The sequence below is a fragment of the Anolis sagrei genome, chromosome 2, assembly GCF_037176765.1.
Source record: "Anolis sagrei isolate rAnoSag1 chromosome 2, rAnoSag1.mat, whole genome shotgun sequence".
Taxonomy (NCBI): domain Eukaryota; kingdom Metazoa; phylum Chordata; class Lepidosauria; order Squamata; family Dactyloidae; genus Anolis; species Anolis sagrei.
In genome coordinates, this window is record NC_090022.1 from 80,951,819 (window position 1) to 80,967,994 (window position 16,176).

A 16,176-nucleotide genomic window follows, 5' to 3' on the forward strand; every position below is an offset into this window, starting at 1 on the left:
ATCTGTTAAAACTAGCAAAATCCCATTCCATCACTTACTGAATGTCCAGAATACAATGCTTTGGAAAGTTCCATGTGTTGTATTTCATTGGTAGGCACAGACCTTTTTTTAAACAGGCCTTCAGCATTGGTTGACTTGGTGTGCTGTTTTAATATGTATTGTATATTTTCAGTTTTTTAGCTGTTTTAAATTTAATGTTTTATGCATAGTATTTTAATTGAATTTTTGGCTTTTGTACTTCATATTGATTTAACTACTCTGTTTTTATTTACACTGTAAGCTGCTTTGACTCCCATGCAGGGGGAAAAATAGAATGTAAATGAAATAAAATGAAATAGCGGAAATTCACCAATGCATTTGAAAGTAGACCCTTCTCATTCATCTACTTCAAGTGCCCTGCTTTCTGTAGCAAAACCCATGTGGATTAGTAGTATTTTTGCTTTAACTGTCAACTCAATATCATGGACATTTGAGATATTTTTTTATAAAAATGTATTTGGTTGAATGTAATGTAAACATGCAAAATCTGAATATGTTCTTTCTTTTTTTCCAGCAGCTTAAGTGTGACATTTGGTGTTGTACTTATAAGATCTTTTATTCAAAAGTATTTCAAATTTGTGAATTTATGAAAACAGATGTCAAAAATCTAGAACCACCGTGTAAACTCATGCACACACAAACAATAATGAAAATATTCATTTGCTAAAGAACTTTTATCACCACAGAAAACAGTGCATCAGGGAGCCAACAATAATGACAGTGGAGTCTAATGATGTGTTACGTCAGCATAAAGAAGCCTTGTACTACTCTGGCACTTTCAATGAAGAGGCAGAACCCATGAATGCAAATGTATGACGAACATCTATCCATATCATCAAAGAAGCCGACTATAATTGTTTTACAATGAGCCATACAATGCAAAGTGAGCAATAGACCAAAGCATCCAATAAAAATGATGTTTCATATTATCACATTTCCTTTAAAAAAATATACACCTATATTTATCAGAAAGCACTTGAAAATAAGAACCCAATATATCCAAATTACTCAGAAGTAAAATGAAGCATTATCAAAGGCAACCAATACTTTTTTAACTGAATAATGTGAATCCATGAGTCATAAGGCCCAACATTTCTAAATGCCTACTCATTTTACTGAACCTTACAGGTTGCAATGTTTCATATGCACAAACCTACAACCTCATCACACTTACTTTAAACAGTGTCTTGGAATGCTTCCACTCTGACTTGGGGATGGAGCGCCACGTCAGCCATCATGTGACTTCCAGCTGAGGCCTTGTCCTCAACCAGGGTGAAAGCATTGCCAGAGGCCTCATTCTCAACACGGGAGGATTACCATGTTGTTCTGGATGCCAATGGAGCTGACATAAATCCTTGGATCTTGGCCGACCCTTCCCCTGTGTGATGAGGAAAATGCTGCCATCAGGGAGCTGTGCGTGGGGTGACAGAATTGCTGCACTGCCCCTTTCTTTTCTCCCAGAAGCCAGGCAAAGTGGGGTGCTTCACCTGGCCTTTGTGATGAGGCCCTGGGTATGGAACTAAAGACCATATTCAGGTCCTTCAAGGGGAGTATTGGCAGAGAGGTCAGTCAAACCTCCAAACTAAATAATGCACTTTCAAGCTGGAGCAAGTGAATCACAGAGCAGCCATTCCAGAAGCAGGTAAACTGTGAGATCCCCACTTGCTTTTTAAAGTGGAGCCATTTCAGCATTTCTTTTCCATCCTTGAAGCTATTCCCAAAAGCCTGTATGAGTTTAGCACCACAGGACAGTGATACCACTACCACTCATTAAAACGCAATGAGTGCTCATTATCTCCAGTAAGTACTCATTGTATTTTAATGAACATAACAAACATGATGCTAGAAAAAAACTCAAGGGTGTGATAAAAGCTGAGAACAGGAAGAACAAAAAGGGGGAAAGGTAGACTAGAAAAAGTTCTATTTTCTAAAGCACACAAAGCTTCCTTTGTTTTGTTAAGTAACTTCAGCTTCATTGAATGAATGAATGAATGAATGAATGAATGAAACTGTATTTATACACTGCCACCATCTCCCCTTAGAGACTCAAGGTGGCTAACAACACATTCAATAATGCAACCATATAATATAACAAGAACATAACAAAATAACACAATAACAATAAAATGTATATTAATTAAAACTCAACCCTGTAAAAATACTCACATGTTGAAAATTCCTAAATCAAGCCACTCATAACCACATGGCAGCACAAAATAAGACTGAATGTATTGCTAATAATTTTCTTTTTCTTACATCCTTCATTTTGAAAGCTGTGCTGATGTATTCCTAGTCACCATATTCAACAGCATCTTGAAATAATCCACTCTAACGTCACTCATGAAACAACTGCTGGTGCAGGTCACAACCTTTCAGAATTCATGAAGAAATAGTTTGATGATCACACTAGTCAGAATAATATTGAGTACTAATACATTGTTTTATATCTTATCTCTTTTGTCAGAAAAGTACACTTAACACAATTAATGCTAATAAAATTTAAATAATTGTTATTTTGTGCAGTCCTAAATGGTCTGGTTTGTTAAAGCTCAACCTGTTCAGAAACAAATTGGCCCCAGGTATTCTTCTATCATATCTCACTAATAATGAGGCAGTCTCTAACATGTACCGCCACGTATCACACACACTATCCATTCTTTGCAACGTATGAGGTTTGAAGAAAGGAGATCACATTGTTGTTTTCCAAATGCAAAATTCTGAAGAGAGATTGCTAGGATAGATATACCAGAAATGCAAACATGCCCATACTCCTCACTCATCCACAACAACAGTATAATCAACATTTTAAAAAAATAAAATGAAAACATATGTAAAAACTAGCAGAGGCAGCTTGAACCATTTACTGTTTGAACCCTGTTATGAATTAGATCCAGAGTATAATTTAGAATAATACTTCACTTCCAGCACGTTGTCTTTCCTGTCCAACTTTATATGAGAACTGTGTATTAGAGTTCGTTGCAGTGGTTTTTATCTCTTGAGTAAGTATAACCATTGCAGTTTATCATTTAAACAATCTCTTGATGGTTTGCACAAGATAGGTGGTCTGACCTGACCTTACTGGATACAAGATAGGAAAGGGAATAGGAGCTAGATAATAACATTTTTTTCCACAACAGCCTTTTACCAAGACACAAAACTGAAACAGATAGACAGACAGACAAAATGAATGCCAGTTACTTCTCTTAAACCAGCCAATGAAAGCTGTCTTTACAATTTTGTCATAGAGCAATGTTTTCAGACTTCTTCTTTTCTTAGCTTCTCTTCATGCACTCCAATCTGATGTTATTGTTCTATCCTCTAAGGAATGGAGTGGCATGCTTTTAAAGCTGGAGTACATTACAAGGGAAATCTCACTGTCCCAGTGGAATCTGTTCTGTTTTACTACATAGAAACACAACCAGCTTCCTTAAGGAAAAGGAGCATTTCTTTCAAAATGATGCTTTTCAATAAAAATAAAACTTTGCAACCCACACAATAGGTCTTCATTTGTTGGATGTGTATTGCCTTTCTTCTACATGATAACCTTTGACTTAAAGACAGAGTAATTTTACCAAAGCCTGGAAAGTTGTTTTTAAAGGCGAAATCATTTTTACAAGTCAGTGCAGTGTCTGAAACAGGAATCAGCAACTTATTACCTTGTTCATAGTACTGGTCATAACGTTTCACTGGTTTACATTAAGATTGATCGAAATCTGAGACAAAATATGGAAACCTCCAAAATGCTGTTTAAAATATCTGAAAATGCTCTTAAAATTAATTTTACAGTAACAATAAAACTTCAATCATTATACCAATCAAGGTCCATTTCTCAAACTTGTCTACATTGTATTTTGACTTTGCAATGCTATTTTGTTCCAGGCTCATTATCCTACAGAGTGACTAGTTGCAATTAACTATGTTACTTATAATGTGTTAGTTCCAAACTCTGGACAGAAAGGAAAATAGTATAGTTGAATATCCCTTGTCTGAAATGTTTTGGGCCAAAAGATTTCATTTATTTATTAATTTACTGCATTTCTATACTGCTCTTCTCACCCCTGGAGGGAATCAAAGCAGTGTCCAACAAAATTCAAAATAGCAAAATTCAATCCCAAACATATATGTGAAAACCCAAGCATAATAATGAAACAATATCACATAACTATGAATTTTGGATTCTTTTTTTAATTCTATAATATTTGCACTTTTGTACACAATGAGATATTTTTGAAATATGAACCAAGTCTAAACATGAACGTTTTTGGTTTCCATCAGAAAGCAAGGGTGTCCCTATCTGAGCAACAATTTTGGATTGAAGTACTTTATATTTCAGAATTCCAGATAAGAGATGCCCAAGCTATAATAGTTGATTTATACACAACAGGGGTTTAAATTACATTAAAAGAAAACTGAAAATGCATACCAAAATTATTTTGCATACACACTTTTTACCTTTCCCCTAATATTAAATTCTTCCAAAAGTAAGAAGTAGGTTTCTGGAATTCTACAAGGCACTCTGCTATGTACATGGGTGGGATACAAGGTCTCCTCAATCTCTCCAGGTCTATGTCCTCACATGGCAGACTGGAAAGCCTCTGGAGCACAGCTAATCTCCCCTACCCCAATGTGCAACACCTAAGTGTTCTTTACTTACAATTGTGAAGTTCATAACCTTGAGAATCCAGATGGTCATAGCAAGGTTTACCAGGATTAAAATCATTAGGAGTAGCACAAAGAAATAGAGGCACCTCTTCCGCCAGCCATAAATCCCCACTTTGTAAACATGGGGCCCTTCTGAGCTCTGCATGGCACTCCTGTGTGTGTACTGTTCCTGAGACATCTGGAAGATAAAAGATATAGGTTAAGCTGCAGTGGAAAACCAAGTAACTAGAAGCAGACAACATCAATGCACTATAGAATATTTTGAAAAACACCCATAAAATCAGTCTTCCTCTAGTTTGCTTCTGGCTTCATCCTCTGTGTATTTTGTATACACCAATTAATCATAATGTAGATATACTGGGTACATTCTGATCTTTATTGCAAATGCACATTTGCAATAAAATCTAATCTCAAATGTCTTTCTGAGTTCCAGATTTTGCAAGGCAGGCACTCTGAGGCCATTTGAATCCTAAGGGTGACATTTTACTACATGCTTTGCAAGATGAATTGTGTTCAGCACTTAGTTTTGAGGATTCAATATTATTTCTCTAAGGCTTCAGTTCATCCCCCCCCCCCCCTCCAATCTAAAATAACATTTTCCCAAAATAATCTTAACATGCAGTGTTTCTCCAGCTTCTTATATATAATTGAATAACAGCACATGCGCGGGGGGGGGGGGGATGGACAGAAGTTTAATTTAATGGTGGATCTTTAATGAGATTAATATTTTAAATTATATATTGGTTGTTCACGACTTAACTAATGTTAAGTTGACCTCATGCTATGGCAACTCTATGAATGAAAGGCCTCCAGATCACCCTATCATCATCAGCCTTGCTCAGGTCTTGCAGGTTGGCGCTCCCTATCTATCTGCAATACAATCTTCTTTTTCTTATTACACTTTACTCTCCCCCTACTTTTCCCTAATGAGTCATGTCTTCTCATGATATGTCCAAAGCAAAACAACCTCTATTTAATAATTTTAATTTCTAGGGAGAATTCAGGATTGATTTACTCTAATAGCCATCTATTTGTCTTTTTTAGCAGTTCACCATATTGCATTTCAATATCTTCTCCACTCCCTGCATAGCCGCCCTTTTATATCCTAGTTCTTTTCTGATTGCAGTCTCCATTTTGATTAATGACTAAAACAAAATTTCAATGTCTTTGTCCTGTGCTTTAAAGTTAGATACCATATATACTTATGTATTAGTCAACATAAATAAAGGGCAGGTTTTATCATAAATTTTGATATGACCCATGGATAAACTGAAAGTAATTTTGCAGAGAGGATAAGTTACATGACCTTGGCTGCTATTTCTTCATCCAGGCATTCAAAAAGGCCTTTTGCCACTCTACTCAGAGAAAGGCATAGTGTCTTTTTAAATTAAAATATATTATTTTTTATTTTTTAAAAAACCCCCACAACTAACCTCTTCTCAGAACAGAGTGGCAAAAAAAAAAAAAAAGAGTTTAGGCTGCCCCAGGAAAAATGAAAAGAAGCAATGCTCATGTCTATTCTCTAAGTGATCCCTTGAAGAAAAGTGCCAAAGAACCCTTGATACAATTTTCCTGCTAGGCATTTAAAAAGCCCAAAAGTTGCACTGTTGCAGAAATAGCAGAGGAAGTACAGGCAGTCCCAAAGTTACAAACAAGACAGGTTCTGTAGGTTTGTTGTTAAGCTGAATTTGTACATAAGTTGGAACAGGTACATTTTCAAGTGTAATTCCAGCCACATATGTGGGGGGGGGGGGGGGGGAGAGAGCTTTGGATAGCATAGGTTAACACCCCTGTGGTGTTTGTTTTGCTGTCCATGCCTTGTTCAGTTCCTGTGATACTTTTATTTTGAAAATTTTTGCTTGTTATCAAAACAAGTATTGGTGAGAAAGCAGTGGAGACACCTTTTTGCCATGACAACTATTTCAGGAGTGAATTTCCCTTCCGAGTAAAGTGATAGAATTCTTTCACTTCCTGTTGTCTCACCCCTGTTATTAACTATGACTCATTTGTAAGTTGGATGTTTGTAACTCAGGGACTGCTTATAGGCGCTTTTCTTGGTTTCTCCTAGGTTAGATTAAGCTCTTAACTTTCTCTCCTCTACTCAGAAAATGGTATAGTTCCTTTTTTTAAAAAAAAGGAAAATTAAGCTACAGTACTTAAATAGACCCATAGATAAGTCACTCCTGTTTTTGAGGTTGATTTTGTATCTATTTTTTTAGATTTTTATATGAGTATATACAGTGAATCATTTGAGGCCTTTAGAGCTCCAACAGCTAAATGAGTTGTCAAAATTTTAATTTTTTAAAAAATCTCTCTCTTCCAGCTGTCCTACCCAATTAAATTTAAAATTACATTTTATTAGTTTTGTGTTTAAATCTTTCTACTATGTATTTTAATACCCGCATTTACTCGAGTCTAATACACCACTGAATCTAATGCGTGCGTCAATTTTCAAAACCCTGAAATCCAAAATAAGTATTTACCTTATTACTTTAATCCAATGCACGCTCTAATTTTGAGAAGGTAATTTAGTCAAAAAAGGTAACCATTAGAATCCAGTAAATGCGATATATGTATCATATGGTATTGTGCTTTATCTGGATATTAAATAGTGTTGTAGTCCACCTTGAACCGTAAGGAGTGTAACAGCTAAATGTTGTTGTTGCTGCTGCTATGAAGAACATAAAGAACATGTAATTTCTTTAATTAGAACATGTAATTTCTTCAACTGTAAATATGCCTTTGCAGTTTTTTCCGCCACCTTCTTCAGTAATGGTTCAAAGTCTTTGGTATTTTCTGCTGGTAGTATGGTGCCATCTACATAACTTAAATATAGTTATTTAAGTTATGTAGATGACACCATACTACCAGCAGAAAATAGCAAAGACTTTGAACCATTACTGAAAAAGGTGGTGGAAGAAACTGCAAAGGCAGATTTACAGTTGAAGAAATTACATGTTCTAATTAAAGAAATTACATGTTCTTTAATTGGAGGAAGGAACATTAGTATGTTCCTTCCTCCAATTTTAATGCCCCTAAATATAATTATGTTTTATGTACAATATGTTCAGCATGTAAAATAAACGGAGAGGGTAATGAAAGGCAGCCTTGTCTGACCTCCTTGCCAATTGGGAGCTATTCTGTTTCACCTAACGGTAGCCTCTTGTCCAGATTAAAGTAAAATTAAATTTTGTGACATGCCCATTTTTTTCAGAGTGATCCATAGTTTTTCATGACCTACATAAGCAAAAACTTTACTATAATCTATAAGATTATAAATGAATACATTTTTGTACTGCCATCAATGTGATTAACAATTAATATAGCAACTGTTCATGAGTGATTCCCTGCATCAAAATGCTAAGACATTGCTAACAATACGATTCAAAATTGGAACCAGGATTTAAAATGATTATAACAGGTTGGAGAGCTAGCAAAATTTATTTTATCAGAAATAAATGTAAGGCAATACATTTAAGCAGAAAAAAATTAGATACCTAAATGGATGATATGTGGAAAGGATCCAGGGGAGTTGGTAAACTGCATGCTAAGCATCAGTCAACAGTGTGACTTGGTGCCTCATCACATTAGATCATGGATCCACTTTAAATCCGGTTGCTACCTCCTGAAGAATTCTGGGGTTTGTAGTTTAGTGAGGCCCAGAACCTTCTGGCTGAGCAGTTTAAAGGCCCCTCCCCTAAACTACATGCCCCAGAATTCAGGCAGCAACAGAATTTAAAGTGGCTCCATGCTCTAGTGTTCAAAAATCAAGGAAGCAGAGGGTTGAGAGATGACTGATAGTCAGTCATCTTAAAATACTTAAAAAGGTAGCATATAGAAAATAAAGCAATGTTGTTATTTACTGCCTCCCTTCGGGAAGGCAACATTCCAGCGAGCTTAAAACAAGCTATAATAAAACCGCTGTTGAAGAAACCATCACTGGACCCCATTCAATTCGTCAGTTATCGGGCCTATTTCCAATCTCCCCTTTTTGGGCAAAGTCCTGGAACGTGTGGTGGCCTTACAACTCCAGGTATTCTTGGAAGACACGGATTATCTGGATCCTGCACAGTCTGGACATGGAACCGAGACAACCTTAGTTGATGATCTGCGCCAGGAGCTAGACAGGGGAAGTGTGTCCCTTTGGTTCTGCTGACTACGGTATCCTTCTGGGATGCCTCACTGGAATGGGCCTGGGAGGCAGTTCTGCAGAGGCTCCAGTCCTTTCTGGAGGGTCGTACCCAGATGGTGTTACTGGGGGACACCTGTTCAACTCCACAACTGTTGTGGGTTTCCTCAGGGTTCCGTACTGTCCCCCATGTTGTTCAACATATACATGAAGCTGCTGGGGGAGATCATCCAGAGTTTCAGGGTGCGGTGCCATCTGTATGCAGATGACTTCCAACTCTGTCACTCCTTCCCATCTGCTACTAAGGAGGCTGTTCAGGTCCTGAACCGGTGCTTGGTTGCTGTGACGATCTGGATGAGGGCAAACAAATTGAAATTGAATCCAGACAAGACAGAGGTACTCCTGGTCAGTCACAAGGCCGAACAGGACATAGGGTTACAGCCTGTGTTGGATGGGGTTACACTCCCCCTGAAAACGCAGGTTCGCAGCTTTGGTGTAATCCTGGATTCATCACTGATCCTGGAACCTCAGGTTTCGGCGGTGAGAAGGGGAGTATTTGCACAATTAAAGCTTGTGCACCAGCTGCGCCTGTACCTTGGGAAGTCTGACTTGGCCACGGTAGTACACACTCTGGTTACATCCCGTATAGACTACTGCAATGCGCTCTACATGGGGTCGCCTTTGAAGACGGTCTGGAAGCTTTAATTAGTCCAACGAGCACAGCCAGATTGCTAACAGGAGCAGCTTTCAGGGAGCATACAACCCCCTTGTTGCGTCAGCTCCACTGGCTGCTGGTTTGCTACCGGGCTCAATTCAAAGTGCTGGCTTTGGCCTATAAAGCCCTAAAGGGTTCTGGCCCAACTTACCTGTCCAAACGCATCTCCCCTTGAGATTGTCTGGGGGGCACTGCTCTGGCCCCTGCCTTCGTCACAGGTAAGAGACAGGGCCTTCTCAGTGGTGGCCCCTCAGCTGTGGAACACCCTCCCTAGAGAGATTAGATCTGCTCCTTTCCTCTTAACGTTTTGGAAGCAAGTTAAAACATGGCTATTTCAGCAAGTATTCACAAATACAGAGTAACGGATATAGGTAACTGATATAGGAAATTGATGATTTGATTATGGAACTGGACAATGCTTGACAATAAGGAGATGCTAATGATGTTGTTTTTATTGCTTGTTGTGTTTTATGTTGTTTTAATGTTTTAAACTCTACTATGATATTGTGTATACTGTTTTGTTGGAAACCGCTTTGAGTTGCCGATAGGCTGAGAAAGGCGGTATACAAATACAGTAAATAAATAAATAAATAAATGTTGTGCCACAGGGCTGGGGAAGTTTACTACTACTATTAATAATAATAATGATAATGATAATGATAATAATAATATAAAATTATTTATATTCCATCCTCTCTCCTCGAGGGGACTTAAGGCAGATTCTTTGGTGGGTGCCAGAAACTTGAAGACATTATAAACTCTTAATTATATGATATGCAATGTCCCCCTGGTCCAAAAGAGGGGGCAGAGAAGGAATGCTGCCATTTGAATATCATTGCTCCTTTGCATCAATAACAAGAAACAGCTGCCTGCTTGCTAGATTTTACTCATTCCCTCTTATAATTTAATTAATGAAAGATCAGAATGATTGCTGGATAGAATGATTACAGGGCTCAAATCTTCTAATCAGTGTATAACAATTTCATACAATTTTTTTGGAAGCTAATCTGGAGAAACAAAGTTGTTTCAACCCCTTGCAATAATCTTTTTAAAGATCTGTCTCACAAGTAACCGTTCTGATGCCAGATAAAATTTCTACAGTGTGGGGAAATGTTGATTCATTAATTGGGTGTATTTATCTAATCTAGTTATATTGCAGTTGCCAAAAGTAAGCATGTTTTAATATGAAATGCATGCCTTACAAATGTGAAGCATAGAATAAAAATAGCCAGCGATCTATATGTGATACTATGGTTTGAGGGTGGGTGTTGTTTAATGTGGAGAGCACAGCATGGTTTATATCCAGAGCAGTGTGAGTGCAATGAATTCTCCACCCACTCTTTTCTGCTGTGCAGCCTCACTGAAATTTGAGATTGCTTGGTATAGGTTTGGACTGTGGGGGAGAACCAACAATGGAGAGGAAAGTCAGAATGTCTTGTGTAGCAATTGATTTTATTTAATGCTTGTTGTCTTTATGCAGAATCCCGAAAAAGATTGTTTAAAGTTTGACAGATATGTCCACATTGCTAGTCCTCTCACAAGTGAAAAGCTCGACAAGCGAATCAACTTTTTTTTTTTACAAAAATGGCATAATGAGCATTTTAACCTTACATTTGCACAGTGAGCTGTTCTCCCATTTTTCATTTTCCTGCAAATGGAGGGAAAAGGATGCCACAGTTTTATCCTCTAGATTCACACAGATGTCACATTTTGCCTGTTGTTCACCCAACTGATGGCTTCCAGCAACAAATTTCAGGAAAGTATTCCACATTACAAGAATACAGACATGTTACATTTCAGTGTTCGTTCAGGTGAAAGCATAATTGTCAATATTTATTGGCCATCAATGTCCAAAGCTTAGCTCAGAAAAAAAAATAGAAGTGGAATTAACATAGTTTTCATAAGTGCTTAAAGGACTCAATGTACTTTACATCTGTAATCCTTACAACAAGCCTATATGGTAAACTTCTACGGTTTCCCTCTGCTCCTCAATCCAAAATAAGGCAAAGCTAAGGAGATAACCATCATGGTGTTGCAATTGGAGCATTGGACTATGATTCTGCAGATAAGGGTTTGAATATCTGTTCAGTCAAGCAAGTAAACTGGAAGACGTTAGGCAGATCACGCTACATCAGCCACAAAATCAGGCAAAGCAACCCCTCTTTAAACAAATCTAGCCAAGAAAACCCCATGATAGCCTTACCACAAGTCTGAAATGATCTGGAGGTATAGAACTGCAACAAGATAGTAGTCTGCCTAAGGCAAATACATGGCCTTTTGGTGCAATTTAAGGTTAATATATGGACTTGTGGTGGAATTAGTTTACAGCTCATGCATAATAATCACTGCAGAGCAGTGCCATTTGCAAAGATTTTTTAGGATAAATGAATTCTTTAGATTACTGTTTTTAAAACTGTGGGGCCTGACCCCAAACTGTGGGCTCACAAAATTGACAATAACAGGTTTCTGAATGCCATCCATTTATATAGATCTGTTATCAACAACATGCAATCTTTATAGTGGCTCTGCAGAAAATGCTTTAGCTGTACTTCATAAAAGGGAAAATCAAATTGTTCAGAAAACCTTGCAAATGCTGATTTATTATCAGTAAATGTTTGATTCTTATACCAGGGGTCATGAAAAAAGTTCTTGGGTTGAAAGGGCAATGTGTGTTACAGTTACTTCCAAAGTTATATATGCCCCTCTCATATTCTTTAAATGGTAATCACCCACCTCCGGACAAAAAGGCCCAGCCATTTGAATCCCCCTGTTTAAGAGACCAGTGTTCTCCTGAGGCTGGCATCACTGCCAACCTGAAGTAGGGATGGGCTTAGGGAAGCCTCATTCAGTTAGTTCCTATTTATTACCAGCAAGTAAGCTGAGGAAATAAAGACAACCATTCAGCATTACTCAGATGCTTTCCCTTCTATCATAAAGTCATTAGCAAAACAGAAAGAAAAAAAACCCAGTTAAATCAAATTACCAGACTTTGATGAAATATTTTTCTTAAAAAAAAATTAAAACAGAAATGTCTATGAAAGAACAAATATATACATGCAATAGGAATAACTTGGCAGTCAGTTTTAGTAGGGTTGAGTATCAGATAATTGCGGAAGAGATCAACAGGGAGACTGTGGTTTCAGCAACAAAATAATCTTTGTCCTCAATATAGCACAGAAAAGTGATAGACTCCCTTATGCAAAATATAAATATGTACTTGCTGTCAATTTTAAAACTTTGTTCCATTCTAGAAAGAAAAATCTTTAACCAGTATGACCCCTATATTTGGGGGAGGGATGGATTGCACATTAATATCATAGAATCATAGAATCAAGAATTGGAAAAGACGTCATGGGCCATCCAGTCCAACCCCCTGCCAAGAAGCAGGAATATTGCATTCAAATCACCCCTGACAGATGGCCATCCAGCCTCTATTTAATATGTAAAACTTCAAATAATAGTGAATCTTACTGAAATGAAAGAGCTCTGCCCAAGAATATCATGTAGTCATGAAGTAGGACCTAAAAATGCCCAGAGAGGATATATTTTGTTAGACATGGACAAATGAAACCATAGATAATTGATTAATGAATTAAGTTTCTACCTTTCTCTTTATGTGGGATCCAATGCAGATTGTTCACAAATTTCTTTAGGATTAACAGAGTATTTCTCTGAGCTTTGAGAAAGCAATTTCAAAGAAATTTCCCTCTTATTTATTATTTTCGAGACAGAGAGGGATTGATAGTCATCTCTTCACATTTGCATATTAAGAATACACACATTGCTCTATTTATTGTTGCATCTGCTGTTGTCAGACACATGCCCTCTCCCAAAAATGTTCTTGCTGGGGTTTTCTAGATCTTTCAGTACAAATCTATGGTCAACTTTCGTCAGAAAGAATATATGTTTTTTTGTTCACTTTTGTGGGGATCCAGCACCCCTAACCCTCACGAAATATTTATTATTATTTATTTCCTTCACTTTTACCCCATCCTTCTCCCACAAGGGGAGGAAAAACTGTTAACAACAAGATTTAAAAAGTGTTAAAATAGCTGTAGGTTCTTTTTTTTTTCCAAATAATTTTTATTAAACATTTTATAAATCAACACAGGGAAAGAGGGGGAACAATAACAAGAGGATAGAAAAGAAGGAAGGGTAGCACAAAAACACAACAAAAAAACAACAACACCTAAACTAATCTAAAATGACCTCCACTCCAACCTCAGGATCTTCTCACTCTACTTCTCCAACTTACTTATCTATTCTTGTCCTCTAAAACTTTTATCTTTAAGTTTCTTTTCGTAGTCATAGAAAAAGGTCCAGTCTGTTCTCTTTAGCGATTTTCCAGTATTTCTTCTCATCAAAAAAGTTAGTTCATCCATGTCTCTTGTTTCTTTAACTTTCTCCAACCATTCTTCAATGGTCGGTATTTGGTCATTCTTCCAATATTTGGCAAAAACAATCCTTGCCGCTGTAGTGTAGTATGTAAATAATTTGTCTTCATTCTCATCCAGTTTAAAATCCGAATCTGTAAATCCCAATAAATAATACTCAGGTTTCTTTTTGAATCTCTTCTTCAACATCTTTTGTGTTTCCTCATGGACCGAAGCCCAAAACTTAGTTGTATCCTTACAAGTCCACCACATATGGTAGAATGTGCCTGTTTGTTCCCCGCATTTCCAACATTTATCTGAGACATTTTGATACATATGACTAAGTTTATTCGGTGTCAAATACCATCTATAAAACATTTTATACCAATTTTCTTTCAGGTCCATGGCATATGTATATTTCAACTTTTTGTTCCATATTTGCTCCCATTCTCTAAACTGGATGGGTCGTCTTAAATTTTTGGCCCACTTAATCATACATGTTTTCACCTGTTCAGTTTCCGTTTGCCATTGGACCAATTTATTATAGAGTATTGTCACTGTTTTCTTTTGTATTCTTAATACTTTATCCCATGTGTTTTCTTCCCAGTCAAAACCAATTTTTTGATCTTGTTTGAAATATTCTTTAATTTGTAAATAATGTAACCAAGTTATATTGCCATAAGAGTTCTTGAGTTGTTCAAAAGATTTAATCTCCATTTTCCCTGTAGGTTCTAGTGGGTTTCTTGAGGTTGTGGACAATCCAGTTCAGAAAGTCACCCTTTACAATGCAAAATTATTTGATCAAGCTCAAAGAGTCATGACACTATTGCAGCACAAACTACATTTTGCTGACCTGGTATACATAGATCAGCTGGGCACTTTCTTGCTCTGATTGGTTCAGGCAAGGCTAAGGGGACCCCGCCCACATGCAGCTATTGCCATGACACACTGAAAGCAACTGAAAACAGCCGATATCAGAAGTCATGTGGCCCATTTCAGCTGAGTCAAAGCCAGCTTCACCACCCATCTTGTTTCCAGGGATTTGGTTTCTGAGGCTGTCGTATTTCCCAGATCACATTTTGAAAAATGGCATCTTGCACATATACATATATATATGCGTGTGTGTGTATGAATGGCTGGATGGCCCTTTGTCAGGAGGGCTTTGATTATGTTTTCTTGCCCTGGTGAAGGGAGTTGGACTGGATAGCCTTAAGGCAGCATTTCTGAACCTGGAAAGTCAAGACCCCGGGGGGGGGGGTCACCAGGGTGTGTCAGAAGGGTCACCCAAGACCACCAGAAAACACAGTATTTTCTGTTGGTCATGGGGGTTCTGTGTGAGATTTTTGGCCCAATTCCATCGTTGGTGGGGTTCAGAATGCTCTTTAATTATAGGTGAACTATAGATCCTTGTAACTACAACTCCTAAATGTCAAGGTCTATTTTCCCCAAACTCCATCTGTGTTCACATTTGGGCATATTGAGTATTTCTTACAAGTTTGGTCCAGATCCATCATTGTTTGAGTCCACAGTGTTCTCTGGATGGAGGTGAACTACAATTCCAAAACTGAAGGTCAATGCCCACCAAACCCCCTCAGTATTTTTTGTTGGTCATGGGAGTTCTGTGTACCAAGTTTGGTTCAATTCCATTGTTGGTGGAGTTCAGAATGCTCTGACTGATAGTGAACTATAAATTCCAGCAACTACAACTCCCAAATGAAAAAAAAATCATAATCTTTTGAGTGATGTCCACTCCTTGTGTTGTGAGACATTTTGTTGCCAAATTTGGTGTGATTTTGTTCACTGGTTCTTTTGTATTTAAGGTACTCATTATGACTAGAGCATTTATATATATATATATATATATATATATATATATATATAGAGAGAGAGAGAGAGAGAGAGAGATATTAGAATAGCACAGGAGACAAGATGGAACTGTCCCCTGTCCCTCCCACTCTTCACTCTGGCCCAGAGTGCTAATTGGTGCTGGGGGGGGGGGGGATCCCCAACTGATGACATATGCAGGAGACAACTGTCCCCTGCCCTCCCCCCCCCCCTTTTCACTCTGGCCCAGCCTCAATGCCACAAGTGCGGTTGGGTTGAAGTTCTCATCATCCTCAGTCCACATGGTAGATAACCAAAAGTGATGGAAGCTACCATTCAATACTATCTGGAGCCCCAAATTGAGTAAAAAGTAAAGAGCACCAACCATTACATTAAAAATGTATGGTTGGCCTTCTGTATCCACAGAATCTCCA

The 16,176-nt window shown here is 37.7% G+C and overlaps 1 protein-coding gene across 4 annotated transcripts in view; it reads right to left on the reverse strand.

Annotated features, from left to right (window-relative positions):
* Positions 1 to 16,176, reverse strand: part of SGCD (sarcoglycan delta) — a 630,158-nt gene that overhangs the window by 236,515 nt on the left and 377,467 nt on the right. For all 4 annotated transcript variants that reach the window (XM_060765538.2, XM_060765537.2, XM_067463658.1 and 1 more), the window contains one exon: positions 4,694 to 4,879. In XM_060765538.2, the coding sequence (XP_060621521.1) occupies positions 4,694 to 4,879 (186 nt within the window). The remainder of the gene's footprint in view (positions 1 to 4,693; positions 4,880 to 16,176) is intronic.